Source organism: Hemiscyllium ocellatum, chromosome 9, assembly GCF_020745735.1.
Source record: "Hemiscyllium ocellatum isolate sHemOce1 chromosome 9, sHemOce1.pat.X.cur, whole genome shotgun sequence".
NCBI lineage: Eukaryota > Metazoa > Chordata > Chondrichthyes > Orectolobiformes > Hemiscylliidae > Hemiscyllium > Hemiscyllium ocellatum.
In genome coordinates, this window is record NC_083409.1 from 12,898,647 (window position 1) to 12,923,035 (window position 24,389).

Genomic DNA, 24,389 nt, shown 5'->3' on the forward strand with positions numbered 1-24,389 from the left:
TTTTTTGTGTTCCTTTCTATAAGAATTTTTGAACATCAGAATACCCCCTCTCCACTGTCGAGATCCTGTTCTGTCCTTCATAGAATCATAGAATCATAGAATTGAGGAATCCCTTCAGTGTGGAAGCAGGCCACACAGCCCAGCAAGCTCATACCGACCCTTTGAAGACTATCCCACCCAGACCCACACCTCCCCTACCCAATCCCTGTAACCCTGCGTTTTCCATGGCATTTTCCATTTGCTAGCCTGCACATCTCTTGGACATAATGAGTAATTTAGCACGGCCAATCCCCAACCTACACATCTTCTCTCAGTTTTGCAAATGAAACATCAGTTTTGATTTTTACGCTTTGGGCTAGATTTAGTACAGTTGGAAACATGACTCTAGGCAAACTTAATCATTCCAGTGGCCCATTTCAATGCCCCCAATGGCAGCAAATCTCTCCCAATGAATATCAGGATAGAAGTAATGAACTGAAATTCTCAGCTACCATCAGACGATATCAACTTGACTGAGGAGCCAATTGACCCCTAAATTCTTGAATCTATCCTGATTATATGGCAGCTCAGGGATTAAATCGGCTTGGCTGTCCCACAATTTGTCTAATCAATGGACCAAGCTTCAGATGATGTCCTCATGTTAAACTGCCACCCCTCTCATGACCCACATCTGCTTTTAGTTGCATTTGATCAGGGATTCCATAATAAGCCAAGGTCTCCAGTGAGAGCCTTGTCTCCAACAAGCATTGCTCTGCTCGCTCCCAACTGGGGACCTCCCCAGGAACCAAAAGGAGCTCCCCGGCAGTTCTGTCACTGATGGGTGAGATTGTTGTTGACTCACCTTAGAGTGGACTGAAGCCAAACCTTTCTGACTCCATGGAAGGAGTTCTAACAACTTAGCCAAGGCTGATACTTTAAAAAATCATAAAATATGTCAATAATTCATACTGTCTTTGTGCAAGGTCAGAGTTTTGAGGTTTTAACGTGTTCTTTTGGAATGCAATGAAGTGTTACCATGGAGAATGTTGCTGCAGGACAAGAACAGCCAACTCTGCCCAAAACGTCACCGCAATAATTAATCCATTACCATCCAGTCGAATGCTTTCTCACATTACTTTCCCTTTATTATTCCTCTTTTTCAGGTTATTAAATGCCTTTTAAAATAGTACACACATGGAAACACCATCACCTGCAGGGTTTTCCCCAAACCATTCATCATCCTGACTAAGAAATATATCCCTGTTCCTTCACTGTCACTGGGTTATTATCAAGAAACAAGTACCTTGTTTATTTTGATTTCTCCTGGGATGGGCGGGCACAAAAGTGGCAGTTATTTGTTGCCCTTCCCAAATTGTCCTGGAGAGGGCAGTAGTGAGCCATGTAATATCTGGGAAGGAAGGCGCTGGGATCTGAACCAAGAAAAACCCATGCAACTCAATGTCATGTTCATGAATGTAGTTTGGACAAGGGAACCCAGTCATCACCCGGTCTGTGACTCCAGTCCCATAGTGACGTGATTCATTCTTAACGGCCCCATAATCTGGCTCAGAACTCAGTCCGAGTAACTAGAGATGGGCAATAAATTTGAGGTTTAATTTACAATAGTTTATAAAATAGTTCACTTTAAAAACTATTTAAATAGTTAAATCTATGTTAACCTGAGTGTACAAGGCATAATTTCAAAATTTGCTGAGGGTATGAAACTTGGATGTATTATGGCTCATGAAGAAGATAGTGTCTAACTTCTATATATATATATAAGTGATTGGGATGAGCAGATGGTTGTGGATAGAATTTCATGGAAAGAGCTGTCACTGATTCATTTTGGAAGGAAAACGTGGAGAGACAAACAAAATAATGGGTACAAATATGGTTGGGTGTAGAGGCAGTAGGACCTGGATGTTTATGTGCATCAGTCACTGAAGGTGGCAGGATAGGCAGCTGTTCTCATGGGAGAGCAGCTGATTAAAGCAGATGCCATATCAACATGAGCACAGAATACAGCGTGGATGTGAAAAGAATGCTTCCTTTTCAGGGAGACTATAAAACTAAAATAAGTTCCCTCATTTAAGACCGTGATAAGCAGGTTTTCTTTCTTTCTTAAGGTCATAGATCTTTGGAAATCTTCTTCAAACATAGAAATGAAACCTCTGAATGCTGGTAGTGAAGAAGTAGATAGCTATTGTTTATCATAAATCTATTGGAGTGAGGCAAAAATGTGGAATAATCAGGTCAGCCATGGGGAGCAGGCTCAAGAGGATGAATCTCCTTCATTTTTGTCCCTAATTCGTATGATCGTGTGTCCAGTTCCACCGTTGAAAGAACAATGCCTTAAAGTTTGTGGTTTTCAATAAAGCAGCTGAAGTGGCTGCTGGTTTGTGTGGGCGCGAATGGAAGGGGACTTTACCCATAATCCTCAGCAGCAGTGCAAGCGCTCTCTCGCCACTAGAGGGCAGCTGCTTCAATGTCCCTGATCAGTAAAGTGGGACTCTGCTTGGAACTAACAGGCTCAATCTGTAGAGACACATGAAGTTCCTGAAGAAGGCAACGTCGATTCTCCTGCTCATTAGATGCTGCCTGACCTGCTGCGCTTTTCCAGCAACACATTTTCAGCTCTGATCTCCAGCATCTGCAGTCCTCACTTTCTCCTCCAGACACATAGAGTGTACAGCTCTAGAAGCAGGGTACTTATCACACCACAATGGAAATATCCCCTGTGAGAAGAAAAGTACTTTGATGTGACTTTTGTTTGTCTTCACAGTGTGCTGTTTTGCTCATTCTGTGATACACATAGACAATGTCAGTACTGAGTGGCACAAAGTATATTTCCTCCTCTAACCCCTTTCCAACACACCCTCTCCATCTTGCTTTACTCTCTATTGACTCTTCTACAATTACCCCTGCTCCCTCCGTCCCAGTCTCAGAATTGATGGTTGGAGTTCATGACCCCGCACTGTGTGAAGGTTGGTGTGAAGTGAGGCCAGTGTGTTGGAGCTTGGGCTCCTGCCTCAGGCCCAGGTGTAGGGGCCTGTTCAACAATCTGTACATTGTCCTTTTTCTCTTTCTGACCGTACTGGAGTTTTCAAGCTGCAGTAACTTGCTGGCAACAAGGTGTCTTGTCTAAAATGTTCCCAGCACTGGACAGATCTCTGCTGTTGATTTTTTTTCTCTCTCTCAGGAGCCTGCTCTGTATTCAATGCCTGTTATCATGAGTTTGTTGGAGTTCATATGTCAACTGCTGCTTCCTTGCATAGAACTGAAAAAAAGTCATCAATACCTCTTGAGTTTTAAATACTCCATCTTCATGAAAGTGGTTGGCAGACTTTTTAACATCATTTAACCCTCTAATTATGTGAATGCATCAGTGTTATTTATGGCTGGGAGCATTTAACATCATGGTCCTAGTTTTTAATGGATCCTCACTCGTGTTAATACAGTTTGCAATGTTTCGCTCCCCTTTTGGGTTATTAAGAAGCTTGCAAACTTATTATGATGAGGACAATGCAACTTCAACACTGTTTGAGGGAGTGGGTGGCTGTTTGAATTCTCATCTCATTATCATACAGCTTTCGAAGAAAATGCTGTAGTCTCTGAAATTAGATTGTACTCAGGTTTTATTGCATATTGTGTTTTTATTTAATTTTGGAATGCCAATTTGTCATAAAAATATCCTGTTCAGTTTTGTAGCTCAATAGTTGTGTTTGTTCCCGAGACACTGGAAGTTTACACAACACTCCATTTGCCTGTGACCCAGTTACTGGCCAAAGCCTCTGGTTGTTCGGTGAGTCCAAGCCATTGCCTTGCTCTCTGCAGTTATACCATCAACTTGGTTTCTCAGTGTGAGCCAGGAGACCACTGCATGGTGACTTCCTGTTCCACTGTCGGGGTAAAGGCAAGTGGGAACTGTCGAGGTTAATCCCATCATGAACATCAGAACATTATAGTCAGCTGGAACAACATCCACTGACTAATTTCTTTGGCTGCCATTGCAGGAAAAGCAAATCCTTCCCTTTTCTGGCACAAAGAGAAAGTGCCCATCAGACTCCCTGGTGTGTGATGGTTTAGCCCAATAGGAGCAGCTCTGGTAGATCATGCTGTATCAGCCTGGACAGAAACCTGGGCAAACTCCAAATGAAAACATGTCCTTCAGTAGATCTGCTGCTACACAAAATATTGAATTGGAATCCTTGTTCCCGAATCACCTCATCAAACCTAAATACAATTGAGAAAATATAAACCAAACCAATTTCCCAACGACATATGTCACAACAAGAAAGTGGGGAGCACACAGTTACTGTTCGCCTGTCTCTGGGGAGCGTCACTTTTCCTGTCTCCTCTCTCTTTGTGGGTTATCATTTTTACCATCCTTTTTTGTATGAGAATATTACTGTTCCTGTCCCCACTCTCTTGGAGACAGTGTGTGGGTCTCATTTACCCTCATGAAATGTGTAATCCCTGCTTCACTATGTATGTGAGCCATGTGTGAAAGCCCAGCACAGCTAATCCTTCACTTCAATCAGATTACAGGGTCCGAGGTTGGTCTGTACTATCTGGACCCAGACAAAAACACTGACTGACTGGATCACGATCAAGATAACCCAAATCAAGTTCCAGTGAGACTGCTGTTGACCTTCCCCCTCATAGCCCACTCAGGAGGTGGTCATTAATCCCAGTGTTGTCATAGATTAAGTTCTCCCAGAGATTCATGATCCATTCTAGATTTTACACAAGTGTGTAATGTTTTCAGGCGACAGCTGGGAGACATGGAGATAAAATATAAAAGGAGAGAGAATTATATGTGAGTTATACGTTCCTTGAACTTAGGATGTTTGGAAATATTTTACAGCCAATGGAATACTTCCGAAGTCCAGACATTGTTTTGATGTGGGAACTGTGACAGCCTGGGCAAGGCAGATCATTTGGCAGCACCACCCAGAGACTGGAGGCTGTTACTGCAGGCATGCTCCAACCAGCTCTGCTGTGAGGGAAGGACACTGGAGCACACAAGGCCATGAGAAATAGGAGCAGGATGAAGCCTCAAATAGCTGACCATCCTTTCTTAAATACAGGGACCAAAATTGCACACAATACTCCAAATGCAGGCTCACTAACACCCTTGATAGTTTTATCAGGATTTCTCTACTTTTAAATTCCAACCCCCAGCAATAAAGGTGAAAATTCAATTGCCTTCTCAATTCCTTGCTGTACCAGCACGAACTTTCTGTGTTTCATGCACAATACTACCCAGATCACTCTGTACTGCACTTTGTTGGAATCTCTCACATTTAAATAATAGTCAACCTTTAGATTATTCCGACCCAAGTGCATGGTCTCACACTTTCTTACATTAAATTCCGTCCACTGTGTATTAGTGTTTTATTTCCAGTTTGGTCTTCTCTTTGTGATTGGCTGTCTCAATGCAACTGTCTGTAGCATGCCCCATTCCCATTTGTTGATGGCCCTGACACTTGATGATCTAACCTTTTCCTGCTGGTTCCATTCATGACAGGCAGGAGGTTGGAAGAACACAGCAAGTAGGCAGCATGAGGCAGTGTAGAAGTTGATGTTTCGGGTGTAAACCTTATTCAGGAATGGGGTTAGGTGACGAGAAAGCTGCAGACAAAGGGGGTAGTGGGGACAGTATGATGAAGTGAGGATAGGTGATGACAGGTAGATGGTACAACATGGATGGTCAATGGGAGGAATGAATCTGGTTGGTGGCACGCAGGAATGGAAGGGAGGGAGAGGGGCTGGGAAGGGAATCGGGGGAAGGGAATAGTAGTTATTTGAAATTGGAGAACTTAATGTTGAGTCATCTGGGCTGTAGGCTGCCCAGATGGAAGATGAGGTATTGTTCCTCCAATTTGTGATTTGGTTCATTGTGACAATGGAGGAGGCTAATGATGGTCATCTCGGAAAGGGAATGGGAAGGGGAATTGAAATGGGTGGGGACTGAGAGGTCTCGTCGGCCCCTGCAAGCCTGGCTGAGATGCTCGGTGAAACATTCCCTAAGATTATATTTAGTCTTCCCAATGTAGAGAAGACCACATCGCAGGCACCTGATGCAGTGAAATAGGTTGGAGGAGAAGCAGGTGTACCTCTGTCTCACCTGGAAGGACTGTTTAGAGCCTGGATGGAGGGGAGGGATTGGTGTACCAGCAGGCTTTGCATTGTTTTGGGTTGCAGGAGGGTAGGTGGGCAAGTGGCACAAACCAAGAATTGTCAAATGGAACAGTTATTGTGGAAGGCAGCCAGGGGTGGGGAGAGGAAGATGTTCTTGGTGGTGTGGTCTAGTTGGAGTTGGTGGAAGTGTTTAAGGATGATGCGGTGCATATGAAGATTGGTAATAGTTGAGGACAATGGAACTCTGACTTTATTGCGTTTGGAGAGGGGGTGGTTTGAGAGCAATAGAATGGGAAATGGAGGTGGTGCAGTGAATGACAGAACGAGGAAAAGCACGTTGTTCATAACAGGTGGACATCTGTGATCAGTGGAATGTCTCCTCATCCGAGCAGATCGAGCGGAAGCAGATGAATTGGGAGAATGGGATGGAGTTCTTGGATACTGGTTGAGAGGAGGTGTAGTCCAGGTAGTAATGGGAGTCTGTGGGTTAGTAGTAAATGTCTGTCTGAAGATTATCGCCAGAATTGGAAATGGAGAGGTAAAGAAAGGGCAGGGAGGTGTCTGAGATGGATGAAGTGAAGTTGAGGACAGGGTGGAGATTGTGGGGAAATTGTATAGTCACTGAAGAGGGACTGGTGAACATAGCTCAACCGGGTGCCCATGGGCACCCCCTGGACCAGTTTGGCAAAGCTGAGGAATGGATTGGTGGAAGGGGACTGGACGGGTCTGTTGCAGAGGTAAAGGTGTTGGGCCTGGAGGCCATCCTTGTGGGGTATGGACATATGTAAGGGCTGCACATCCATCGTGGAGATAAAGCACTTAGGGCTGTGGAACTAGAGGTTACTGAAGAGATGGAGGGCATGGTTGGTGTAGCCGATGTAGGTGGGCAGTGCCTGAACCAAGGAGGAGAGTTGAGGTAGGATGAGAGGAGTTCGGTGGGGCAGGGGCATGCTGAGACGATGGGTCAGCTGGATAGTTGGGCTTGTGGATCTTAGGGAGCAGATAGAACTGGGCAATGCAGGGCTGGGGGACTATGAGGTTGCAGACAGTGGAGGGGAGATCACTGGAGGCAATGGGGGCACTGACAGTGCGAGTGATTTTGGCCTGATGGGTCACCGCGGGGTTATGGGCAAGGGGGAGGTAGGATATGGTGTCTGAGAATTGGGGCTTGGTCTCTGTGACATTTAGGTCAGTTCTCCAGACTAACACCACCCCACCTTTTTCAGTGGGTTTGATGATGAACCAAGGGTTGGCGCAGAGAGAGTGGAGTGCTCGATCGGAGGGGGTGTGGTTGTAGTGGGTGAGGGGAGAAATTGAGGCGACTGATGGCACATCAATAGTCAGCAATGATGAGGTCTAGGGTGTGTACACAGCTGGTGGTGGGAGGTTGGGGGGGTGACCAATTGGAGGAAGAAGGTTGGAGGTGAGCGAAGGGGTCCTCAGAGGGAGTTTGGGAGTTTTTATTAAAGAAGAAGACACGGAAGTCGAGGCTGCGGAAGAAGAGCTCCGCATCGTGGTGGGTGTGGGACTTTTTGAGGTGGGGTCGGGCGGGAATGACTGTGAGCCCTTTCCTGAGGATAGACCTTTTGGCCTCAGAAAGTTCGAGGTCAGGGGGGATAGTAAATGTGGTGCAGGGCTCAGGGGTGAGGTTTTTGGGGGGGTCAAAGTTGGCTGAAGGAGGGGAGGGGAGAAGGATGATTGCATGTGGTGGGTGAGGGTTGGTTGTGATGTTGCATGGGGAATGGGTGTGGGAGAGAAAGGAGTTTGGGACGGAGGTGGGTTGTGGAGTGAGGTGGGGGAGTGGGGAGGTGGGGATGAGGTGAAGAGGGAGTAGTAGAGGGATAGGGTGCACTGTGGGGGTGGATAGGTGAGGAGGGAGAGCGAGTGTGCTGGATGGCTGCAGGTAGACAGTTGGACTCAGGCTGTCTCTGCGAAATGCAGTCTGAGTCTTGGTTGCAGAGTGGGTGGGGCCAGAAGTGGAGGCAGAAGCTGGAGCGAAGTCAAGGCCAGTCTGACCCAGGTTCAATTCCAGCCTCAGGCAACTGTATGTGTGGAGTTTTCATATTCTCCAAGTGTCTGTGTAGGTTTCCTCTGGGTGCTCTGGGTTTCCTTCCACAATCTAAAGTCGTGCAGCTTTTGTGAATTGGCTGTGCTAAGTTGCCCATAGTGATCAGGGATGTGTAGGTTAGGTTCATTAGTCAGGGCAAAAGTAGAGTAATGGGATAGGGGATTGGATCTTGGGTGGGTTACACTTCCAAGGATCAGTGTGGACTTGTTGGTGAAAATGGCCTGTTTCCTCACAGTAGGGATTCTATGACAGTCCATTCCAGATTCCCACCACCCGCTGAGTGAAAACATTCTTCCCCAAATCTTATTTGCGGTGTCCATGATGAAACCTTTCAAACTATTCATTTTGTCTCGTGTCGTTTAGCTCTTGAGCTCCATGTTCAATAAATGTTTATTCTTTTTGATAAAATATGAGTTCTCTGACAGGGACAGTTAAATTTGTCCAGTCAGGGAATCTTACCGACAGATAAAAAAGGGAGTGTCAGAAGGACTGATACTCTGGGACCTGACTCTGAATAACAACCTGCCAACCAACCCCCTCCTTCTGTCACCCTCAATCTCCCCATGCTTACTCTTGATGCCACTTCGATCCAGCCTGTGCTGGCTTTGGGAGAGGTTGGCCTTCCCTCCATCACCCAGGAATGTGGTCATCATCCCAGAGAAGTCACACTTTTAACCTGAGGGTCATCACAGCTGGCGCAGGGGGAGAGAAGGTGGCACCTTCATGGTGGTCATACCTGTCATTAATCCACCGCAACCTCTCTTGGGGCTGCAAGAATTCAACCTCCCTCCCTCACCAGCTCCCCTCCCTGGAAGGTAATATTGCTGCACCTTGTTTTGGGTTAATTAACCACTGAAATATGACTATGGGTAGCCAGCATTGGCTGGGCAGGCAGCCATGACTGCTCTGACCCTGGATCCAGTAATTCCTGAAGAAGGGTTTATGCTCGAAACGTCTATTCTCCTGTTCCTCGGATGCTGCCTGACCTGCTGCGCTTTTCCTGCAACACATTTTCAGCTCTGATCTCCAGCATCTGCAGTCCTCACTTTCTCCTCCAGAAAATCCCCTCGGACTTCGGCAACACATATGAGAGCACAGTGCCCACTGCCTCTGAAATCCCTCCCTTACTGAGAATACACTCTCAGAATTCACTTTTTTCAGCTGCTATCTGAATTTGCTATAAATTCTGTGCCCAATGATCCTGCCCCTCCAGCTACCTAATGAAGGGGCAGCACTCTGAATGCTTTTACTTCCAAATAAACCTGCTGACTATAACCTGATGTTGTATGTTTTTTTAACTTTGGCTATCTGAATGAGCTGCCTCTCAGTCTGAATCAGATTAACCTTTTTTCATTCATGATTTGAGAAGATTAAAGCCTGATCTTCAATCCCCAGCACAAAGCCCATTCTCAATCCATCGCTTGGAGACACAGACCTCAGAGAGACACCTACAGGCAGCACAGAGTAACACACTCACACTGAGAGAGACACCTACAGGCAGCACAGAGTAACACACGCACTCTGAGAGACAGGCTGCACTGAGTCACATGCTCACACTCCATGCTGCCTGAAGGTGTCTCCGAATGTGGGTGCGTTACTGAGCGCTGCCTGTGAGTGTGTCTCTGAGTAACACGCCCACGCCCAGAGAGACACCTACAGGTAGCATTAAGTTGAACAATCACACCAAGAGAGACAGAGCCGGCAATGTCTGTGAATGGCTGATGATTGTTTCATCGGCTGTCTGACATACAGCAGAGATTGCACAGTTCGATCCCATCAGCTGGGCCGGGACCAACCGAGTGAAGAGGGAATGCATCAGATTGTACTTATTGAGTCCCAACAACTTTCAGTTTCTGTTCTTTTTGGAATCTTGTAACCTACACAAATCCCTGATCAAAGGGATCATTTGAAAACGATTGATGATTGAAATTGATTGACAGGCCAAGTAACCAATTGTGACAAGGATCTGCTGAAATACAGCCAATCAACTGAGGGGTTTGGGGGTGGGGTAGAGGTCTGTTATTTCCAAAGCAGACAGAGACAGAGACTGAATCTTCACCTTTATTCCCTTTTCCACATTCACATTGACAGAAAAAGAAACAACTGCAATTAACAGCCCAGACAGAGGAAGCTGTTGAAATTCACAGCCACAATGGAGCTTGAGGAAAACATTTGGAGAGATTTTCTCAATAACACGAGAATCCTGTCCCTTCAAACAGTGACAAAACCTTAAATTGGAACTGGTGGCTGAGCAGGAAGGAGATCTGGTTTACTGAAGCAGAGACTTCTGAGGTTCACATTGTTTTTTGCAGCTAACATCACAAGGCAATCCTGTCCCCATCAAACACTTCCAGGACAGTATGAGTTTTGACATGGTGTAAAGTTCTCTCACCACTATCCCAATGACATGCTTTAACATCCAAACCTCAGATGTTTCTCTGAGCAATCCTGAGAAGGAAGGAAGAGAAATTCAGTGCTGACAATGACCTTTGTCCTGCCAGCTCAGCCCTGTCCTATTTAAAGTTGTGTCTCCTCTGTGGACTGTCTCCAACACTCTACACACATTCTGATCTCCTGATGCTCTTGCTGAGGGGAGAGGGGAGGGTCACGTGGGTGAGGGCACAGGAGAAGCGAGCGTTGGACTCCCAGTCAGACCCAGAGAGGGTCAGCAGGCTGCTGACACTGTAGGTGCTGTCCGAAGCTCGCAGGTAGTTGCTGGTCTGAACCCCGTCTGAAATGACTGCACCATCCTTCTTCCACTGCACCTCCAGCTCATCGGGATAGAAGTGATTGGCAAGGCACACCAGGGTGGCAGTGCCCTTGGCATTGACCTGCTCCAGGGAGGGGGGCAGCAGTGTCAGCTTGGGCTGTGAGTTGTCATGGCCTGAAAGACAAGAGAAACAATTTTAATTCCTACCACTGAAAGGGAATTCAAACTTCCCAATATTCACTGGCCATTCAATCTTTTTGAACATTTGTAGTCAATACAGAATAAACCCCATAAAAGGACAGGGCCTTTTAAAATTGTTTCTTGGGATGTGAGTGTCACTGGCAGGGCCAGCACTTATTACCCATCCCTAGTTGCCCCTGAGAAGGTGATGGTGAATCAGCAGAGAGAGAAGGGACAGTTTTGGATCATTGTTTATAGAATAAATGTGGGCAGCTGGAAAGGCTATCAATGGGGGAGCATTTCAGTGGCAGTGATCAGAACACAGTGAGCCTGAGAGTAGGGATGGAAATAAAGAAGCATGGAGCAAGTGTAGAAGTTTTCATTTTACTAAACTGTGTGGTGCTTTGGTAAAAGTGGACTGGAAGCAGTGACATGATGGGAAATCAGTGTCAGGGCAGTGGGAGCCCTCGAAGGATGAGACAGAGATCGTTCAGAATCTGCTCCCACAATGAGTAAGGGTGGGACTTCCAGGTCTAGACTGAATGAACAAGAGGATTGGGGGTCATGTACTGACATGGATTGGGAACTGGTTGGCAGACAGGACAGAAGGAGTGAATCTTTTTCTGAATGACAGGTAGTTACAACTTCGTGTACCACACGTGTCAGTCCTTGGTACTCAGTTATTCATAATATAATACAATCGAGTCATAGAGTCAGAGAGACCCAAAGGCCGATTGTGTCCATACTGGTCAAAAAACCACAACTCAATAATTCTCATCCATTTTACCAGCATGGTGGAATTAGATGCAGTATGTGTTCAATCAAGAATTAGATATAGTTCTTTGGATTAAAGGGATCAAAGAATGTGGGGAGAAAGCAGGAACAGGGGATTGTGTTGGATGATCAGCCATGATCATATTGAATGGTGGAACATGCTGGACCGGCCGAATGGCTTACTGCTACTCCTGTGTTTGATGTTTCTATCTGTTTCTCAGATAATGAAGGAATGTCTCTCATCAGTTTGAAGCTGGAAGTCAAATGTGTGTGGAGGTGGAAGATGTGGCCACGGTGATTACTGAATACAGATCAATGAGGTGGTAAGAAGACACATGGGATAAACTGTTCTTCATTTTCCCTTGATGGAATGAGGGCATTGCTGGATCAGCAGCATTTATTGCCCATCCCTAATCACCCAGAGGGCAGTTTAGAGTCAACCACATTGCTGTGGGCATGGAGTCACATGGTAAGGATGGCAGTTTCTTTACCGAAAGGACATTAGGGAACAGATGGCTTTTTTCCTGACAATCAACAATGGTTTCATGGTCGTCATTAGACTCTAAATTGCAGATTTTTAAAATTGAATTTGAATGCCACCATCTGCTGGATTCTAACCCTGGTCCCAAGAACATTACCTGGATCTCTGGATTAACAGCTCAGCAATAACACCATTAGACCATCACCTCCCTTATCTCATTTTTGGTTGACTGTGAAAGCAAAGAGTTTGTTTATTCTGGAACTGTATAAAACCCCAGTTAGAGCACAGTGAGAGAACTGTGTACGGTTCTGGTCACCACATTACAGAAAGGATGCGATTCCATTAGAGACGGGGACAGAGGAGGAGTTTGTCTGGAATGGGGACTTTGAGCTTTGCGGAATGATTGGTTTGGCTGGGAGTGTTTTCTTTGGAACAGAGGAGGCTGAGGGAAGATTTGATGGTGGCGTGTAAAATGATGAGGGGCCTGGACAGAGTGGGTAGGAAGGACTGATTTCCACCAGCACAGAGGGCAATAACCATGGGGAGAGATTGAAATCAGTTGGGGGCAGGATTAGAGGGGAGTTGAGGGTATTTGTTTTCACCCAGAGGCTGGTGGGATGTGGGACTCACTGTCTGAAAGAATGGGAGAGGCAGAAACACTCATCACATTGAAAAAACACTTGGATATTCATTTGAAACAGTGAACCCTCTAAAGCTATGGAGCAAGAGCTGGAAAGTAGGATGGAGCTCGATAGCTCTTTAACAAATCTCCGATCACCCACAGATCAGGAGAACTTTGTCCAAGAACGTTGGAGCAGACTCGGATCCACACACTTTGGGAAAGAGTCACATTGGGGTGTCTGTGTAGAAGGTTCTAGATTACAATTCAAACCTTGCTGCACACTGCTGGGCTGAGGGTCAAGGGTTCGGCTGCAAAGAGTCTCAATGTCCTGGGGTCAGACAGGGTCACTGCTCCTCATGACCCCATGACTCCTGGAGGGTGAGAGTGCGCAGGCAATGGATGAGGACCCGGATCAGGAGACTCCAACCTTAAAGAAAGACTTGCATTTGTGTAGCACCTGTCCCCAACTCAGGATGTCCCACTGGATCTTTCCAGCAGGCTGTGCACAGAGAGATTCCAAACACAGTATGACAATTAGCAGCGAAATAGATTTTTAGTGATTTTGCCTGGGGGATAAATATTGATCAGGGACAACAGGGGGAACTGCCTGCTCTTCAACCAATCGTGCCATGGAATGGCACCTTTCACAACTGAAAGACTCTCAGTTCATCCAAAAAACGAAGAAAAGTTCCCTGAAAGTGGAGTTGCAGGTAGGTAGCGGGATGACGAAGTCATTTGGTTTGCTTTCCTTTATTGGTCAGTGCATTGAGTATTGGAGTTGGGAGCTGTTGCAGCTGTACATGACATCGGTTCGGCCATTTTTGGAATTCTGTCTGTAATTCTGGTCTCCCTGCTGTATGAAAAATGTTGTGAATCTTAAAATGGTTCAGAAAAGGTTTACAATGATGTTGCCAAGGTTGGAGGGTTTGCGCAAAAGGGAGAGACTGAATTAGGCTGAGGCTGTTTTCCCTGGATCATTGCAGGTTGATGGGTGACCGTATAGAGGTTTATAAAATCATGAGCGGGATAGATAGGGTGAATAGAGAAGATCTTTTCTCCAAAGTGGGGGAACTGGAGGGCATAGTCTGAAGGTGACAGGGGAAAGATTTAAAAGGGACCTAAGGGACAACGTTTTCATTCAGAGGGCGTTAAATGTATGAAATGAGCTGCCAGAAGAAATGTTGAAGGCTGGTACAATTACAACATTTAAAAGGCATGGATATGTGAATAGGAAGATGTTAGAGGGATATGGGCATCAATCCAGCCCTTAACATTTCAGGCTCTTCCAAATACATTTACAGACAGCTTTGTTTGACAAGCTACACTGTCGCAATGTCAGGAACGTGGCAGCCAGTTTCTACACTGCAAGATCCAAGTAGAAGCACTGAGATCAAAGAGCAATAATGATGTTGGATTAATGATAAATATTGCCCTGATTAGATTCCCTCTAGTGTAGAAACAGGCAGTTCAGCCTGACAAGTCCACACCAACCCTCCGAACAGCAGCCCACCCAGGAACATTCCATACAGCTACTCCTGAGCTATTTCACCTAACACTGTAGGAAATTTATAACAGCCAATTCACCTAGTCTGCACATCTTTGAACAGTGGGAGTAAACTAGAGCAACTGGGGGAAACCCAGGGACACAGAGAGAATGTGAAAACACTACACTAACAGTTTCCCAAGGACAGGAATTGAAGCCAGGTCCTTGATGCTGTGAGGTAGCAGTGCTAACCACTGAGCCACCGTGCCTGAAGGTAACCCAAAGCGAAAGTAATTTGGTTCAGTTGGATGGAAAATGAGAAAACGGAAGGTGAAGAAGAAGGTAGGATTGTGGTTAGTGATGGGATTGATTGTTACCAGAAAATAAAAGGTGGGGACGGAAATTTCAAAATCAAAGGAACCAAAGAAGTGCCGGGAAAATCAATAATAGAATAAACTTAAAGAGTTTGTAACGAAATGCACGAAGCATTCCGAGTAAGGTAGACAAAGTGATGCCACAGATCCAGGTAAATTAAGTTTCCAAGGAATTTAAACTAGCTAAAGTGGAGGAGGGCTCAGGGGAGATTATTGAAGTTTCTCGAAGATGTAAAAGGACAGAGAGGGTGGAAAGGACCGGGTATCGAACGTAAAGCACAGCAGATAAGAGAACAATGATGAGAAGGAGGGCAGTCAATGCAGGACTGAGGGTGTTGTACTTTAATGCACACAGTGTACACAACGAGCTTGTAGTGCAGATTGAAACTGGCAGGAACGATGTTATGGGTATCACAGAGACATGGCTGTAAGGGAATTCGGGCTGGGAACTAAATATCCAAGGATACATGTCCCATCAAAAGGACGGGCAGATGGGCAGAGGGGGAAGAGTTGCCTTGTTATGTGAGAAATGAAATTAAATCAATAGCAAGAAGTGATGTGGAGTAAGAAGGTGTAGAATCTGGGTGGGTAGAGTTGAGGAACTGCAAGAAATAAAGAATCTGATGCAAGTTATGTCCAGGTCTCCAAGCAGTAATCAGAGTGTGGGGAAGGAAATCAATCAGGAGACAGAGAAGCCTGACACAAAATGTCAGGGCAGACCTCAATGAATAGGTGGACTGGGTAGTGCGTCTCAAGGAAAGGATTTCATGGAATTCAAGGAGATGTTTTTTTGGAGCAGCTTGTGGTTGAGCCATGATGGAACAGGCAGGTCTAGATTCAGTGATGTCTAATGAGGCAAACTTGACTAGTGAGTTTAAGGTGAAAGTATTCCTGTGGATAAATGACCATAATATGATCGAATTCCCCCTATAGTTTGAGAAGGAGAAACTGTAATCAGATGGAACAGTATTTCAGTTGAGTAAAGGTAACTGCAAAGACATGAGGAAGGAGCTGGCCAGAGTTGGTTGTAAGGGGAGCCGAACAGGTAAGATGGTGGGGCAGCAAACAGCAGAGTTTCTGGGGGTAATTCAGGAAGCAGAGCAGGAACTCATCCCAAAAAAGAAGAAACATACCAAGGGGAGAACAAGGCAACCATGGCTGATGGGGAAGGTCAAGGACAGCATAAAAGCAAAAGAAAAGGCAGACAATATGGTGGAGAATAGTGGGAAGCCAGAAGGTGAGGAAGTCTTGAAAAACCTGCAGAAGACAATGATAGAAGCATTAAGGATGGGGAAGGTGAAATGTGGGGGTAAGCGCACCAGTAATACAAAAGAAGATCGTCAGTTTTATCAGATATATGAAAAGGAAGAGGGAGGCAAAAATAGACATTGGATCACTGGAAAATGAGGTTGGAGAAAGAATAATAGAAATAACAAAGGAATTGAATAGATACTTTGCATCAGTCTGCACCATGGAAAACACCAGCAGTGTACCAGTAATTCAAGACTATCGGGGGCAGAGGAGAGTGTAGTGGCCATCACTAAGGAGGAGGTACTGGGGAAGCTGGAAGGTCTGAATGTGGATAACTCACCCAGACTGGATAAACCTCATCACTGTGTTCTGAAGGAGATCGCTGAGGAGATTGTGGAGGCATTGGTGATGATCCTTCAGGAATCAATGGAGTCGGGGTGTGACGGTGGAGAGGGATTTGGTGGGGGCAAGGAAATAGAAAATGGCTCCAGTAACAGCCCTGTTTCAGAAGGGAGGGAGTTGGAAGATGGGAAATTATAGGCCAGTTAGCCTGGACTGTTGTTGGTAAGGTTTTAGACTTCAATTTAAGGATGAAATTGCAGAAGACTTGGAAGTGCAATGGTAAACTAGGGCTGAGTCAACACGGCTTCATCAAGGGGAGGTCATGCCTGGCAAATCTGTTAGAATTCTTTGAGCAGGCAATGAGCCAGTCAGAAAAAGGAGTGTCTGAGGAAGTAATCTATTTGGATTTTCCAGAAGGCCTTTGACATAAATTAAGTGCCCATAGTGTTAGGGGCAATGTACTGGCATGGACTGAGGACGGACAGGTTGGCATAAAGCCGAGAATGATGAAAGATGGCTGCTGGTGACTAGTAGATTGCTGCAGGTGTCAATGTTGGGACCATAACTATTCACGTTATACATGAACAATCTGGATGAAGGAAGTGAAGACATTGTTGCTAAGTTTGCAGGTGACATGGGGTAGGTGGAGGGACAGGTAGTGTTGACGAAGTGGGAAGGCTGTAAAAGCTCCTGGATAGGTTCGGAGAGTGGGCAAAGAAGTGGCAGATAGAATACAATGTGTGACAGTGTGAGGGTATGTACTTTGGTAAGAAGAAGAAATATAAAGACTGTTTGCTAAATGAGGAAAGCCTCTGGAAATCTAAAGCACAAACCTCATTCAGGTTTCCCTTCAGGTGAACAGGCAGGTCCAGTTTGTGCTTGAGAAGGCAAATGAAATGTTCGCATTCATTTCAATAGGGCCAGAATACAAGAGCAGAGATGTACTGCTGAGGCTGTGTAAGGCTCTGGTCAGACTGCATTTGGAATGTTGTGAACAGATTTGGGTCCCAAATTCTAAGAAACAATGTGCTGTCATTGGAAGAGTTTACAAGAATGATCCTGGGGATGAAAGGCTTGTCATATGAGGCGTGTTTGAGGACTCTGGGTCTGTACTCGATGGAGTTTAGAAGGATGAGGAGGGTTCTTATTGAAATTTACAGAATACTGATCAGCCTGGATAGAGTGGATGCAGAGAAGATTTTTCCAATAAGAGGAGAGACTCGATAACCAAGGCACAGCCTCAGAATGAAGGGCCGACCATTTGGAGTTGAGATGAGGAGGAATTTCTTCAGCCAGAGGGTGGCGAATCTGTGGAACACGTTGTTACAGAGGGCAGTGGAGGCCAAGTCACTGAGTGTATTTAAGACAGAGATAGATAGGTTTGTGATTATTAAGGGGATCAAAGGTTCCTGTGGAGTAGGCAGGAGAATGGGGGTGAGAAGCATATTTGCCAAGATCAAATGGCAGAGCAGATTCAATGGGCGGAATGGCTGATTTCTGCTCCTATTTCTTAAAGTCTTCTGGAGAGTTTCCCCAAAACCCTGGAACACTGAATCCACTGGACTGTGAGCCCTGCTAGAGCTGTTTGTCATCAGAACTTTGCCAAGAGATAACCAAAGAGTGAAGAGAGTTTTAGGATTTTAGGATACTTTGCAGTTCCTGGAATGCCATGATTACAGGAAGTGTGGTCAGTGACAGCAGTTGGAGCTCCGGGTTTCGGAGCTTGAGCAGCAGCTGGTGTCAGTGCGGAGCGTCCGTGAAGCTGAGAGCTCCGTGGAGAGCACGTTTCTAGATGTGGTCATCTGCAGCTTCAGAGTATGCAGGGAGAGAGGGAATGGGGGAGCAGCAGACAGTCCAAAAGAATCAGGCAGCTAGTACAGAAATCCCCTGAGTGCATCCCACTCTCCAACCAGGATTCAGTTCAGAATCCTAATGAGAATGATGGTTAATCTGGGGAGTGCAGCCAGAGCTAAGTCCCTGGCAGCATGTGTGGGTCAGATGAAGGGGGGGGGGGGCACAAGAAGACTGGAAGAGTGAGAGGAGAGGAGATTCGAGAGTGAGGGCAATCGATAGGTGTTTCTGCAGCTGCAGATGGGAATCCAGGATGGTGTGTTGTCTCCCTGGTGCCAGGATCAAGGATGTCACTGAGTGGCTGCAGAGCACATTGAGGGGAGGGGGGAACAGGCAGCAGTCATGGTCCACATCGGTCCCAGTGACAGTGGGAGGAAAGGGATGTGATCCTCCAGTCAGAATTTAGGGAGCTTGGGAGGAAATTAGGAGTAGGAGCTAAAAGGTAGGAATCTTCAGATTACTCCCATTACCCCATGCAAGTGAGAAGACGAACAGAAGGGGAACACAGGTGACTGTGGAGCTGGAGACAGGGTCCAGGAGGGAGGGCTTTACATTCTTGGGACATTGGGAATAAGTCTGGGGGAGATGGCACCTGGACAGACCAGACAGTGTTGCTCCTGAACAGAGCTGGGACTGAGTTCCTTTGGGGTGATTTACTAGTGCTGTTGAAGAGGATTTAAACTAACTTGGCAGGGCTGTGGGAGCCAGGGGGAATATCAGAGAGGGACATCAAGGTCCACAGAATTCTCAGTGCAGTCAATAAGTCACCACCCAGTGGGAAGGATGTGGAAGAATACAAATGCCAGGAATTTACAGAAACCTGCAAATATGATAAAATGGTTATAAATGCGGGGAAGGGATCTTTAATTTCTGTATATAAACTGGGATAGTAGCAATGTAACGGGCAGAGAGGGGCCAGAGCTGTGAGACTGTGTTCAGGTGAATTTTCAGGTGGCATCGTGGCCAGTGAAAAAGGCTGTCTAAGAGTACAATGGGATCTTGACCAACTGGGCCAGTGGGCTGAGGAATGGCAGATGGAGTTTAATTCAGATAAATGTGAGTGCTGTATTTTGGTAAGACACAGGAGATGGGTGAGATCCTAAACAAATATTTCAGGTCAGTATTTATTGTGGAGAAGGACATGAATGCGACGGAATTTGGAAAAAATAGTGATGCTTTCAACAAGTCCACAATACAAATGAGGAGATGCAAAAGGTCTTAAAACATATAAAGGTAGATAAATCCCTAGGACCTGATCAGGTATATCCCAGAACATTGTGGGAAACGAGGGAAGAGATTGCTGGGCCCCTTGCTGAGATATGTTTATGATCGACAGCTACAGGTAAGATGTTGGAGAACCAGAGAGGTTGGCTAATGTTGTACCATTATTTCAGAATGGCTATAAGGGAAAAAACAGGGAACTATAGACCAGTGAGCATGATGTCAGTGCTGGGTAAGATGTTGGAGTGGATTCTGAGGGACAGGATTTCCATCCATTTGGATAATCAATGTGGTTTTGTGCGTGGAAAATTGTGTCTCCCTGATTTAATTGAGGAGGTGACAAAGAAGATTGATGAAAGCAGAACAGTAGACACTGTCTGTATGGACTTCAGTAAAGTATTTGATAAAGTTCCACATGATAGACTGGTTAGTAAGGTTAGACCACATGGGATCCAGGGGGAGCCAGCCATTTGGGTAAAAAAATTAGCTTGAAGATATGAGAGAGGGTGTGGTGGTAAAGGGTTGATTTTCAGATCGGAGATCTGTGAATAGCTGTGTGCCGCAAGGAGTGGTGCTGGGTCCGCTGCTTTTGGTCATTTAAATAAATGATTTCACTGTGAATATAGGAGTTAACATAAGTTTGCAAATGACATCAAAATTGGTGGGACGGTGGATAGTGAAGAACACTATCTCAGGGTACAGTGGGACCTTGATCAGATGGGGCAATGGGCAGAGGAGTGGGAAATGGTGTTCAGTTTACATAAATGTGAGATGTTGCACCTTGGAAAGGCAAACCAGGGCACAAGTTATACAGTTAATTGTAGGGCCTTGTGGAGTGTTGCTGGACAAAGAGGGTGAGGGGTGAGGGGTGAGGGGTGAGGGGTGAGGGGTGGGGGTGAGGGAAATGTACATTATTTCTTAAAACTGGATCACAGGGTGATAAAGAAGGTTTTGGGAACGTTTGCCTTTATTGGTCACTGTATTGAGTATCGATGTTAGGACATCATGTTGCAGCTGTACAGGAGATTGGTGAGGCCACTTTGGGAATAATGTGAAGAATTCTGATCATTCTGTGATTGGAAGGATGTTGTTAAACTTTTAAAGGGTGCACAAAACGATTTACAAAGATTTTGCTAGGAATTGGAGGGTTTGAACGATAGGGAGAGGATGAATTGGAACATCGGAGGCTGAGAAATTTATAAAATCATGAGGGACACAGATAATGTGACTAATTCAGGAAGCATGTGAATGTTTTGGATAGATGACAAATTATATTCCCAAAGGTCATTCCAGGGAATGAGGAACATCAGTTATGAAGATCTACTGGAGAATTTGGGACCGTCTTCTTTGGAGAAGGCTGGAAGGAGATTTATTTGAGGAATTCAAAATCAGAAGGGGCCTGAACAGAATAAATAGGGAGAAAATGTTCCCAATTGAGAAAGGATTGAGACCGAGAGAACACAGATTGAAAGTAATTGGGAAAAGTAACAAAAATGAGATGAGGAAAATCATTTTCAGCCAGTGAGTGGTTAAGGTGTGGAATGCGCTGCCTGAGAGTGTGGTGGAGGCAGCTTCAATTGAAACATTCTGAAGGGAATGAGACTGTTATTTGAAAAGGAACAATGTGCAGGGTGACAGGGAGAAGGCAGGAGAATGACACTCAGTGAATTGCTCATTCAGAGAGCCAGTACAGACAGGATGGGTGGAATGGCCTCCTTGTGCACTGTAACAATTCTGTGATTGTGTGATTGAGCAGAGTTAAAGCTGGGGGAGGTGGGAGCTCGGTGTCTCACTGTGCTGCTGCTGCTGCTGCTGAGGTCAGTGAGATCAGAGACTGGGACAGGGAGCCAGAGCTCACATCAAACTCTGCCTGTGTCTGTCACACTGAGACTGGCAGGAGGCTACTCACTGATTTCACTCCATGCTGCAGGAATGGGACCACAGGCTGCAAATGGACAGAGCTCCTCCACACGGTGAGTAAAACTTACTGACTTATATCTTGCATTTTTTAAAGAGGGCATGAAAGTAAAGAAATACAGCTGGACACCCTGTTAGACACAGTGCTCCTCAATCAACCATTTCATTCACTGCAGCTCCCCACTAACACCTTCAACAATTCAGCAACTGTATTTTAGAAAGTGTGTTTCAGTATTGACAGGGTTAATAACAGAGGATTGAGGTTTACTTACTCAGTCTGAGCTTGGTTCCTGGACCGAACGTGAACCACAGTGAGAGCTCCCAGTGCAGGGGCTGTACAAAAACCTCTAATCTCTGCTTCCTTCTGTCACTTTCAACCTCTCCCTCATTTATGTCTTTCTTCATCTCTGTTTCTCTCATTCTGTTTCTCTCTCTCAGATGACATCTTTTTCGATGTTAAATCATGCAGCCATTCTTCACATGTGGCCATGGAGTGTAAGAGGGAAACTTGAGGCTTTCAGTGAGCGGTGGACACCACAGGGACTGGAGTGTGTAGGGGACAGTGACAATTCCGGCATGGGGTAATTTGTTCAGTTTCATTTGTATATCACTGTGTTGGTATCAGTGACAGAGGTAGGGCTGTGTCTCTATTATTATGTATAACATATAATTATGAATGTATCAGTATAGGAGGTGGTGCTGTGTGTATTGAGGTTTTTGGACGGCTCTGTATCACTGTGAAGGCCAGCTGTTACGTTGCTGACAGTAATAGTCAGCGACATCCTCATTCTGAACGTTGCTGATTGTCAGGGTGAAACTGGTCCCTGATCCACTGCCGGTGAATCGCTCGGAGACTCCTGTGAATCGATTTGTTGCATCATAGATCAGGAGAGAGGGTTTCTGACCTTCTCGCTGCTGGTACCAAGCAAGGTAGCTGCTAATGCTTTGACTGGCCTTACAGGTGAGTGTTGCGGTCTGGCCCAGTCCCACTGACAGCACCGGGGGAGACTGAGTCATGATGATGTCCCCACTGATACCTGAGGGGTCAGAGAGAAACACAGTGAAGTCAGAACTGTCACAGAAAGAGCCTGTCAAATGAGAGATTGTTGGAGACACTGAGCATTCCTCTGGTTTCAACATTTTCCCTTCAATCACAAGTCAGTGGAATTGGAGTGAAATGGAGAGCAACTAAAGATCAAGGTGGAAGGAGAGAGATTTGTACCTGCGACACAGAATGCCAGGGGCCAGATCAGCTGGATGTGTGAAATCATGGTGTGTGCTCCTGTCCCTGTGCCTGGTTCCTAATAAACTCTCCCTTCACTGGGCTCTGCTTTATAAAGCTGCAGCCTGTGAGAGTCTGACTGGGTGTTCCTCAGTATGTAAATGGCATCAGGCAGAGAGAGCCACGTCAGCCCCTCACACTTCCTCTTCTCTCTCTCTCTGTCTCCCCATTCTCCCTCTCTCTCTCTGTCTGTCTATCCTAGAGAGACATTGATGTGAACTGTGCTGAATTAGACCATTTGTCCCATTGTGTCTGTGCTGGACAACAAAGACCTTGACAAACTAATCCCATTTTCCCGCTCTTGGTCCATAGGCCTGGAAGCTACAGCAACACAAATGTATATCTAAACACTGCTCCAATGTCACGAGAGTTTGTGACTCAAACAGCCTTTCAGGCAGTGAGTTCCAGACTCCCACCACCCTCTGGGTGAAAACATTTCTCCTCAACTCACCTCTCACTCTCTAAGTCGACTGGGCCTGAACTCACTTGAGTTCAGTAGGATAAGAGAGGATCAGATTGAAATGTATAAATTTCTAACAGGGCTGGGCAGGGAGGAGGTTTCCCCTGGTTGGGAATTCTGGAACCAGGGGACCCAGTCTTGGGGGATACAAAGTTGACCATTTAGGACTGAGATGAGGAAACATTTCTTCACTCAGAGGCTAGTCAACCTGTTGAACTCTGTACCTACGATCCTGACAGCTATGGAGGAGAGAGAATTGAATATGTTCAAGATTATTGTTCTGCCTTTTCACACCATGAATGGAATGGGGAGAAAGCAGGAATATGGCTTTGAGATGGAGGATCAGCCATGATCATACTGAATGACAGAGCAGAGTCAAAGGGCTGAGTGGGCTACTCCTGTTTCTGTGTTTCTGTGTTTCTGTTACCCTCAGTTTCTGACCCTAGTTTCTGACACCTTTATCCATGTAAAAAGTGCCTTCCTGTCGAATTTAAATGTGCCCCTCATAATCTTACAGTCCTCTGTCAGGTTTCCTCTCAACTTTCACTGCTCCAAGGAAAACAACCCCAGTCTTTCCAATCTTTCCTCATCACTCAGACCCTACAGCCCAGGCAGCATCCTGGGAAATCTCTGCACCCTTCCGAGTACAACCACTTCCTTCCCACAATGTGGTGACCAGATCCTGTCTCTCTCTCTCTCTTTATCACTTTCTCTCTTTATCACTCCCATTCTGTCTCACATCTGCCAACTCTTTCTCTCTATCTCTCTCTTTGGCACTCCTAATCTCTCCCATTCTCTCTCTCTCGCACTCTGTCCCATCATCACTCTCTGCAACTCACTCACACTTTCTCACTCTGTCTCATAATCTCTATTTCTCCATCTCTCACTGTTTCCCTCACTTCCTCCCTTTCTTGTTTCTTATCTATTCTTTCTTCTTTCTCCATCCTTCCTCTCCACCTATCTGGTCTCTCTCTCTCTCTCTCTCTCTCTCTCCGTCCCCCTTAGTCACACTATCTCACACCCTATTTCTTTCCCCATTTCCCTCAACCTCACCATCTCTACTTCCATCTGCATCTCTCTCGCTCCCTGTACACATCTCACACTATCGCAGACACACCTCCCTCTCTCTCACACACACATGCTCTCCCTCCAACTCTCATTCTGTATCTCTTCCCTCTCTTTCCCACAGTATCCCAAGTGGTGACAGTTAATTGCAGGTCAAATCTCCCTCTGCTCTGGCCCACTAATGG

At 45.9% G+C, this 24,389-nt stretch overlaps 1 gene segment (V, D, J or C); it reads right to left on the reverse strand.

Annotated features, from left to right (window-relative positions):
• LOC132818899 (immunoglobulin kappa variable 3-11-like) overlaps positions 1-22,668 on the reverse strand; it is a 38,641-nt gene extending 15,973 nt beyond the window's left edge. Inside the window, 3 exon segments of the V gene segment in view lie at positions 21,670-21,704; positions 22,140-22,434; positions 22,620-22,668. Coding sequence covers positions 21,670-21,704; positions 22,140-22,434; positions 22,620-22,668 — 379 coding nt within the window.
• Positions 22,669-24,389: the final 1,721 nt, after the last annotated feature.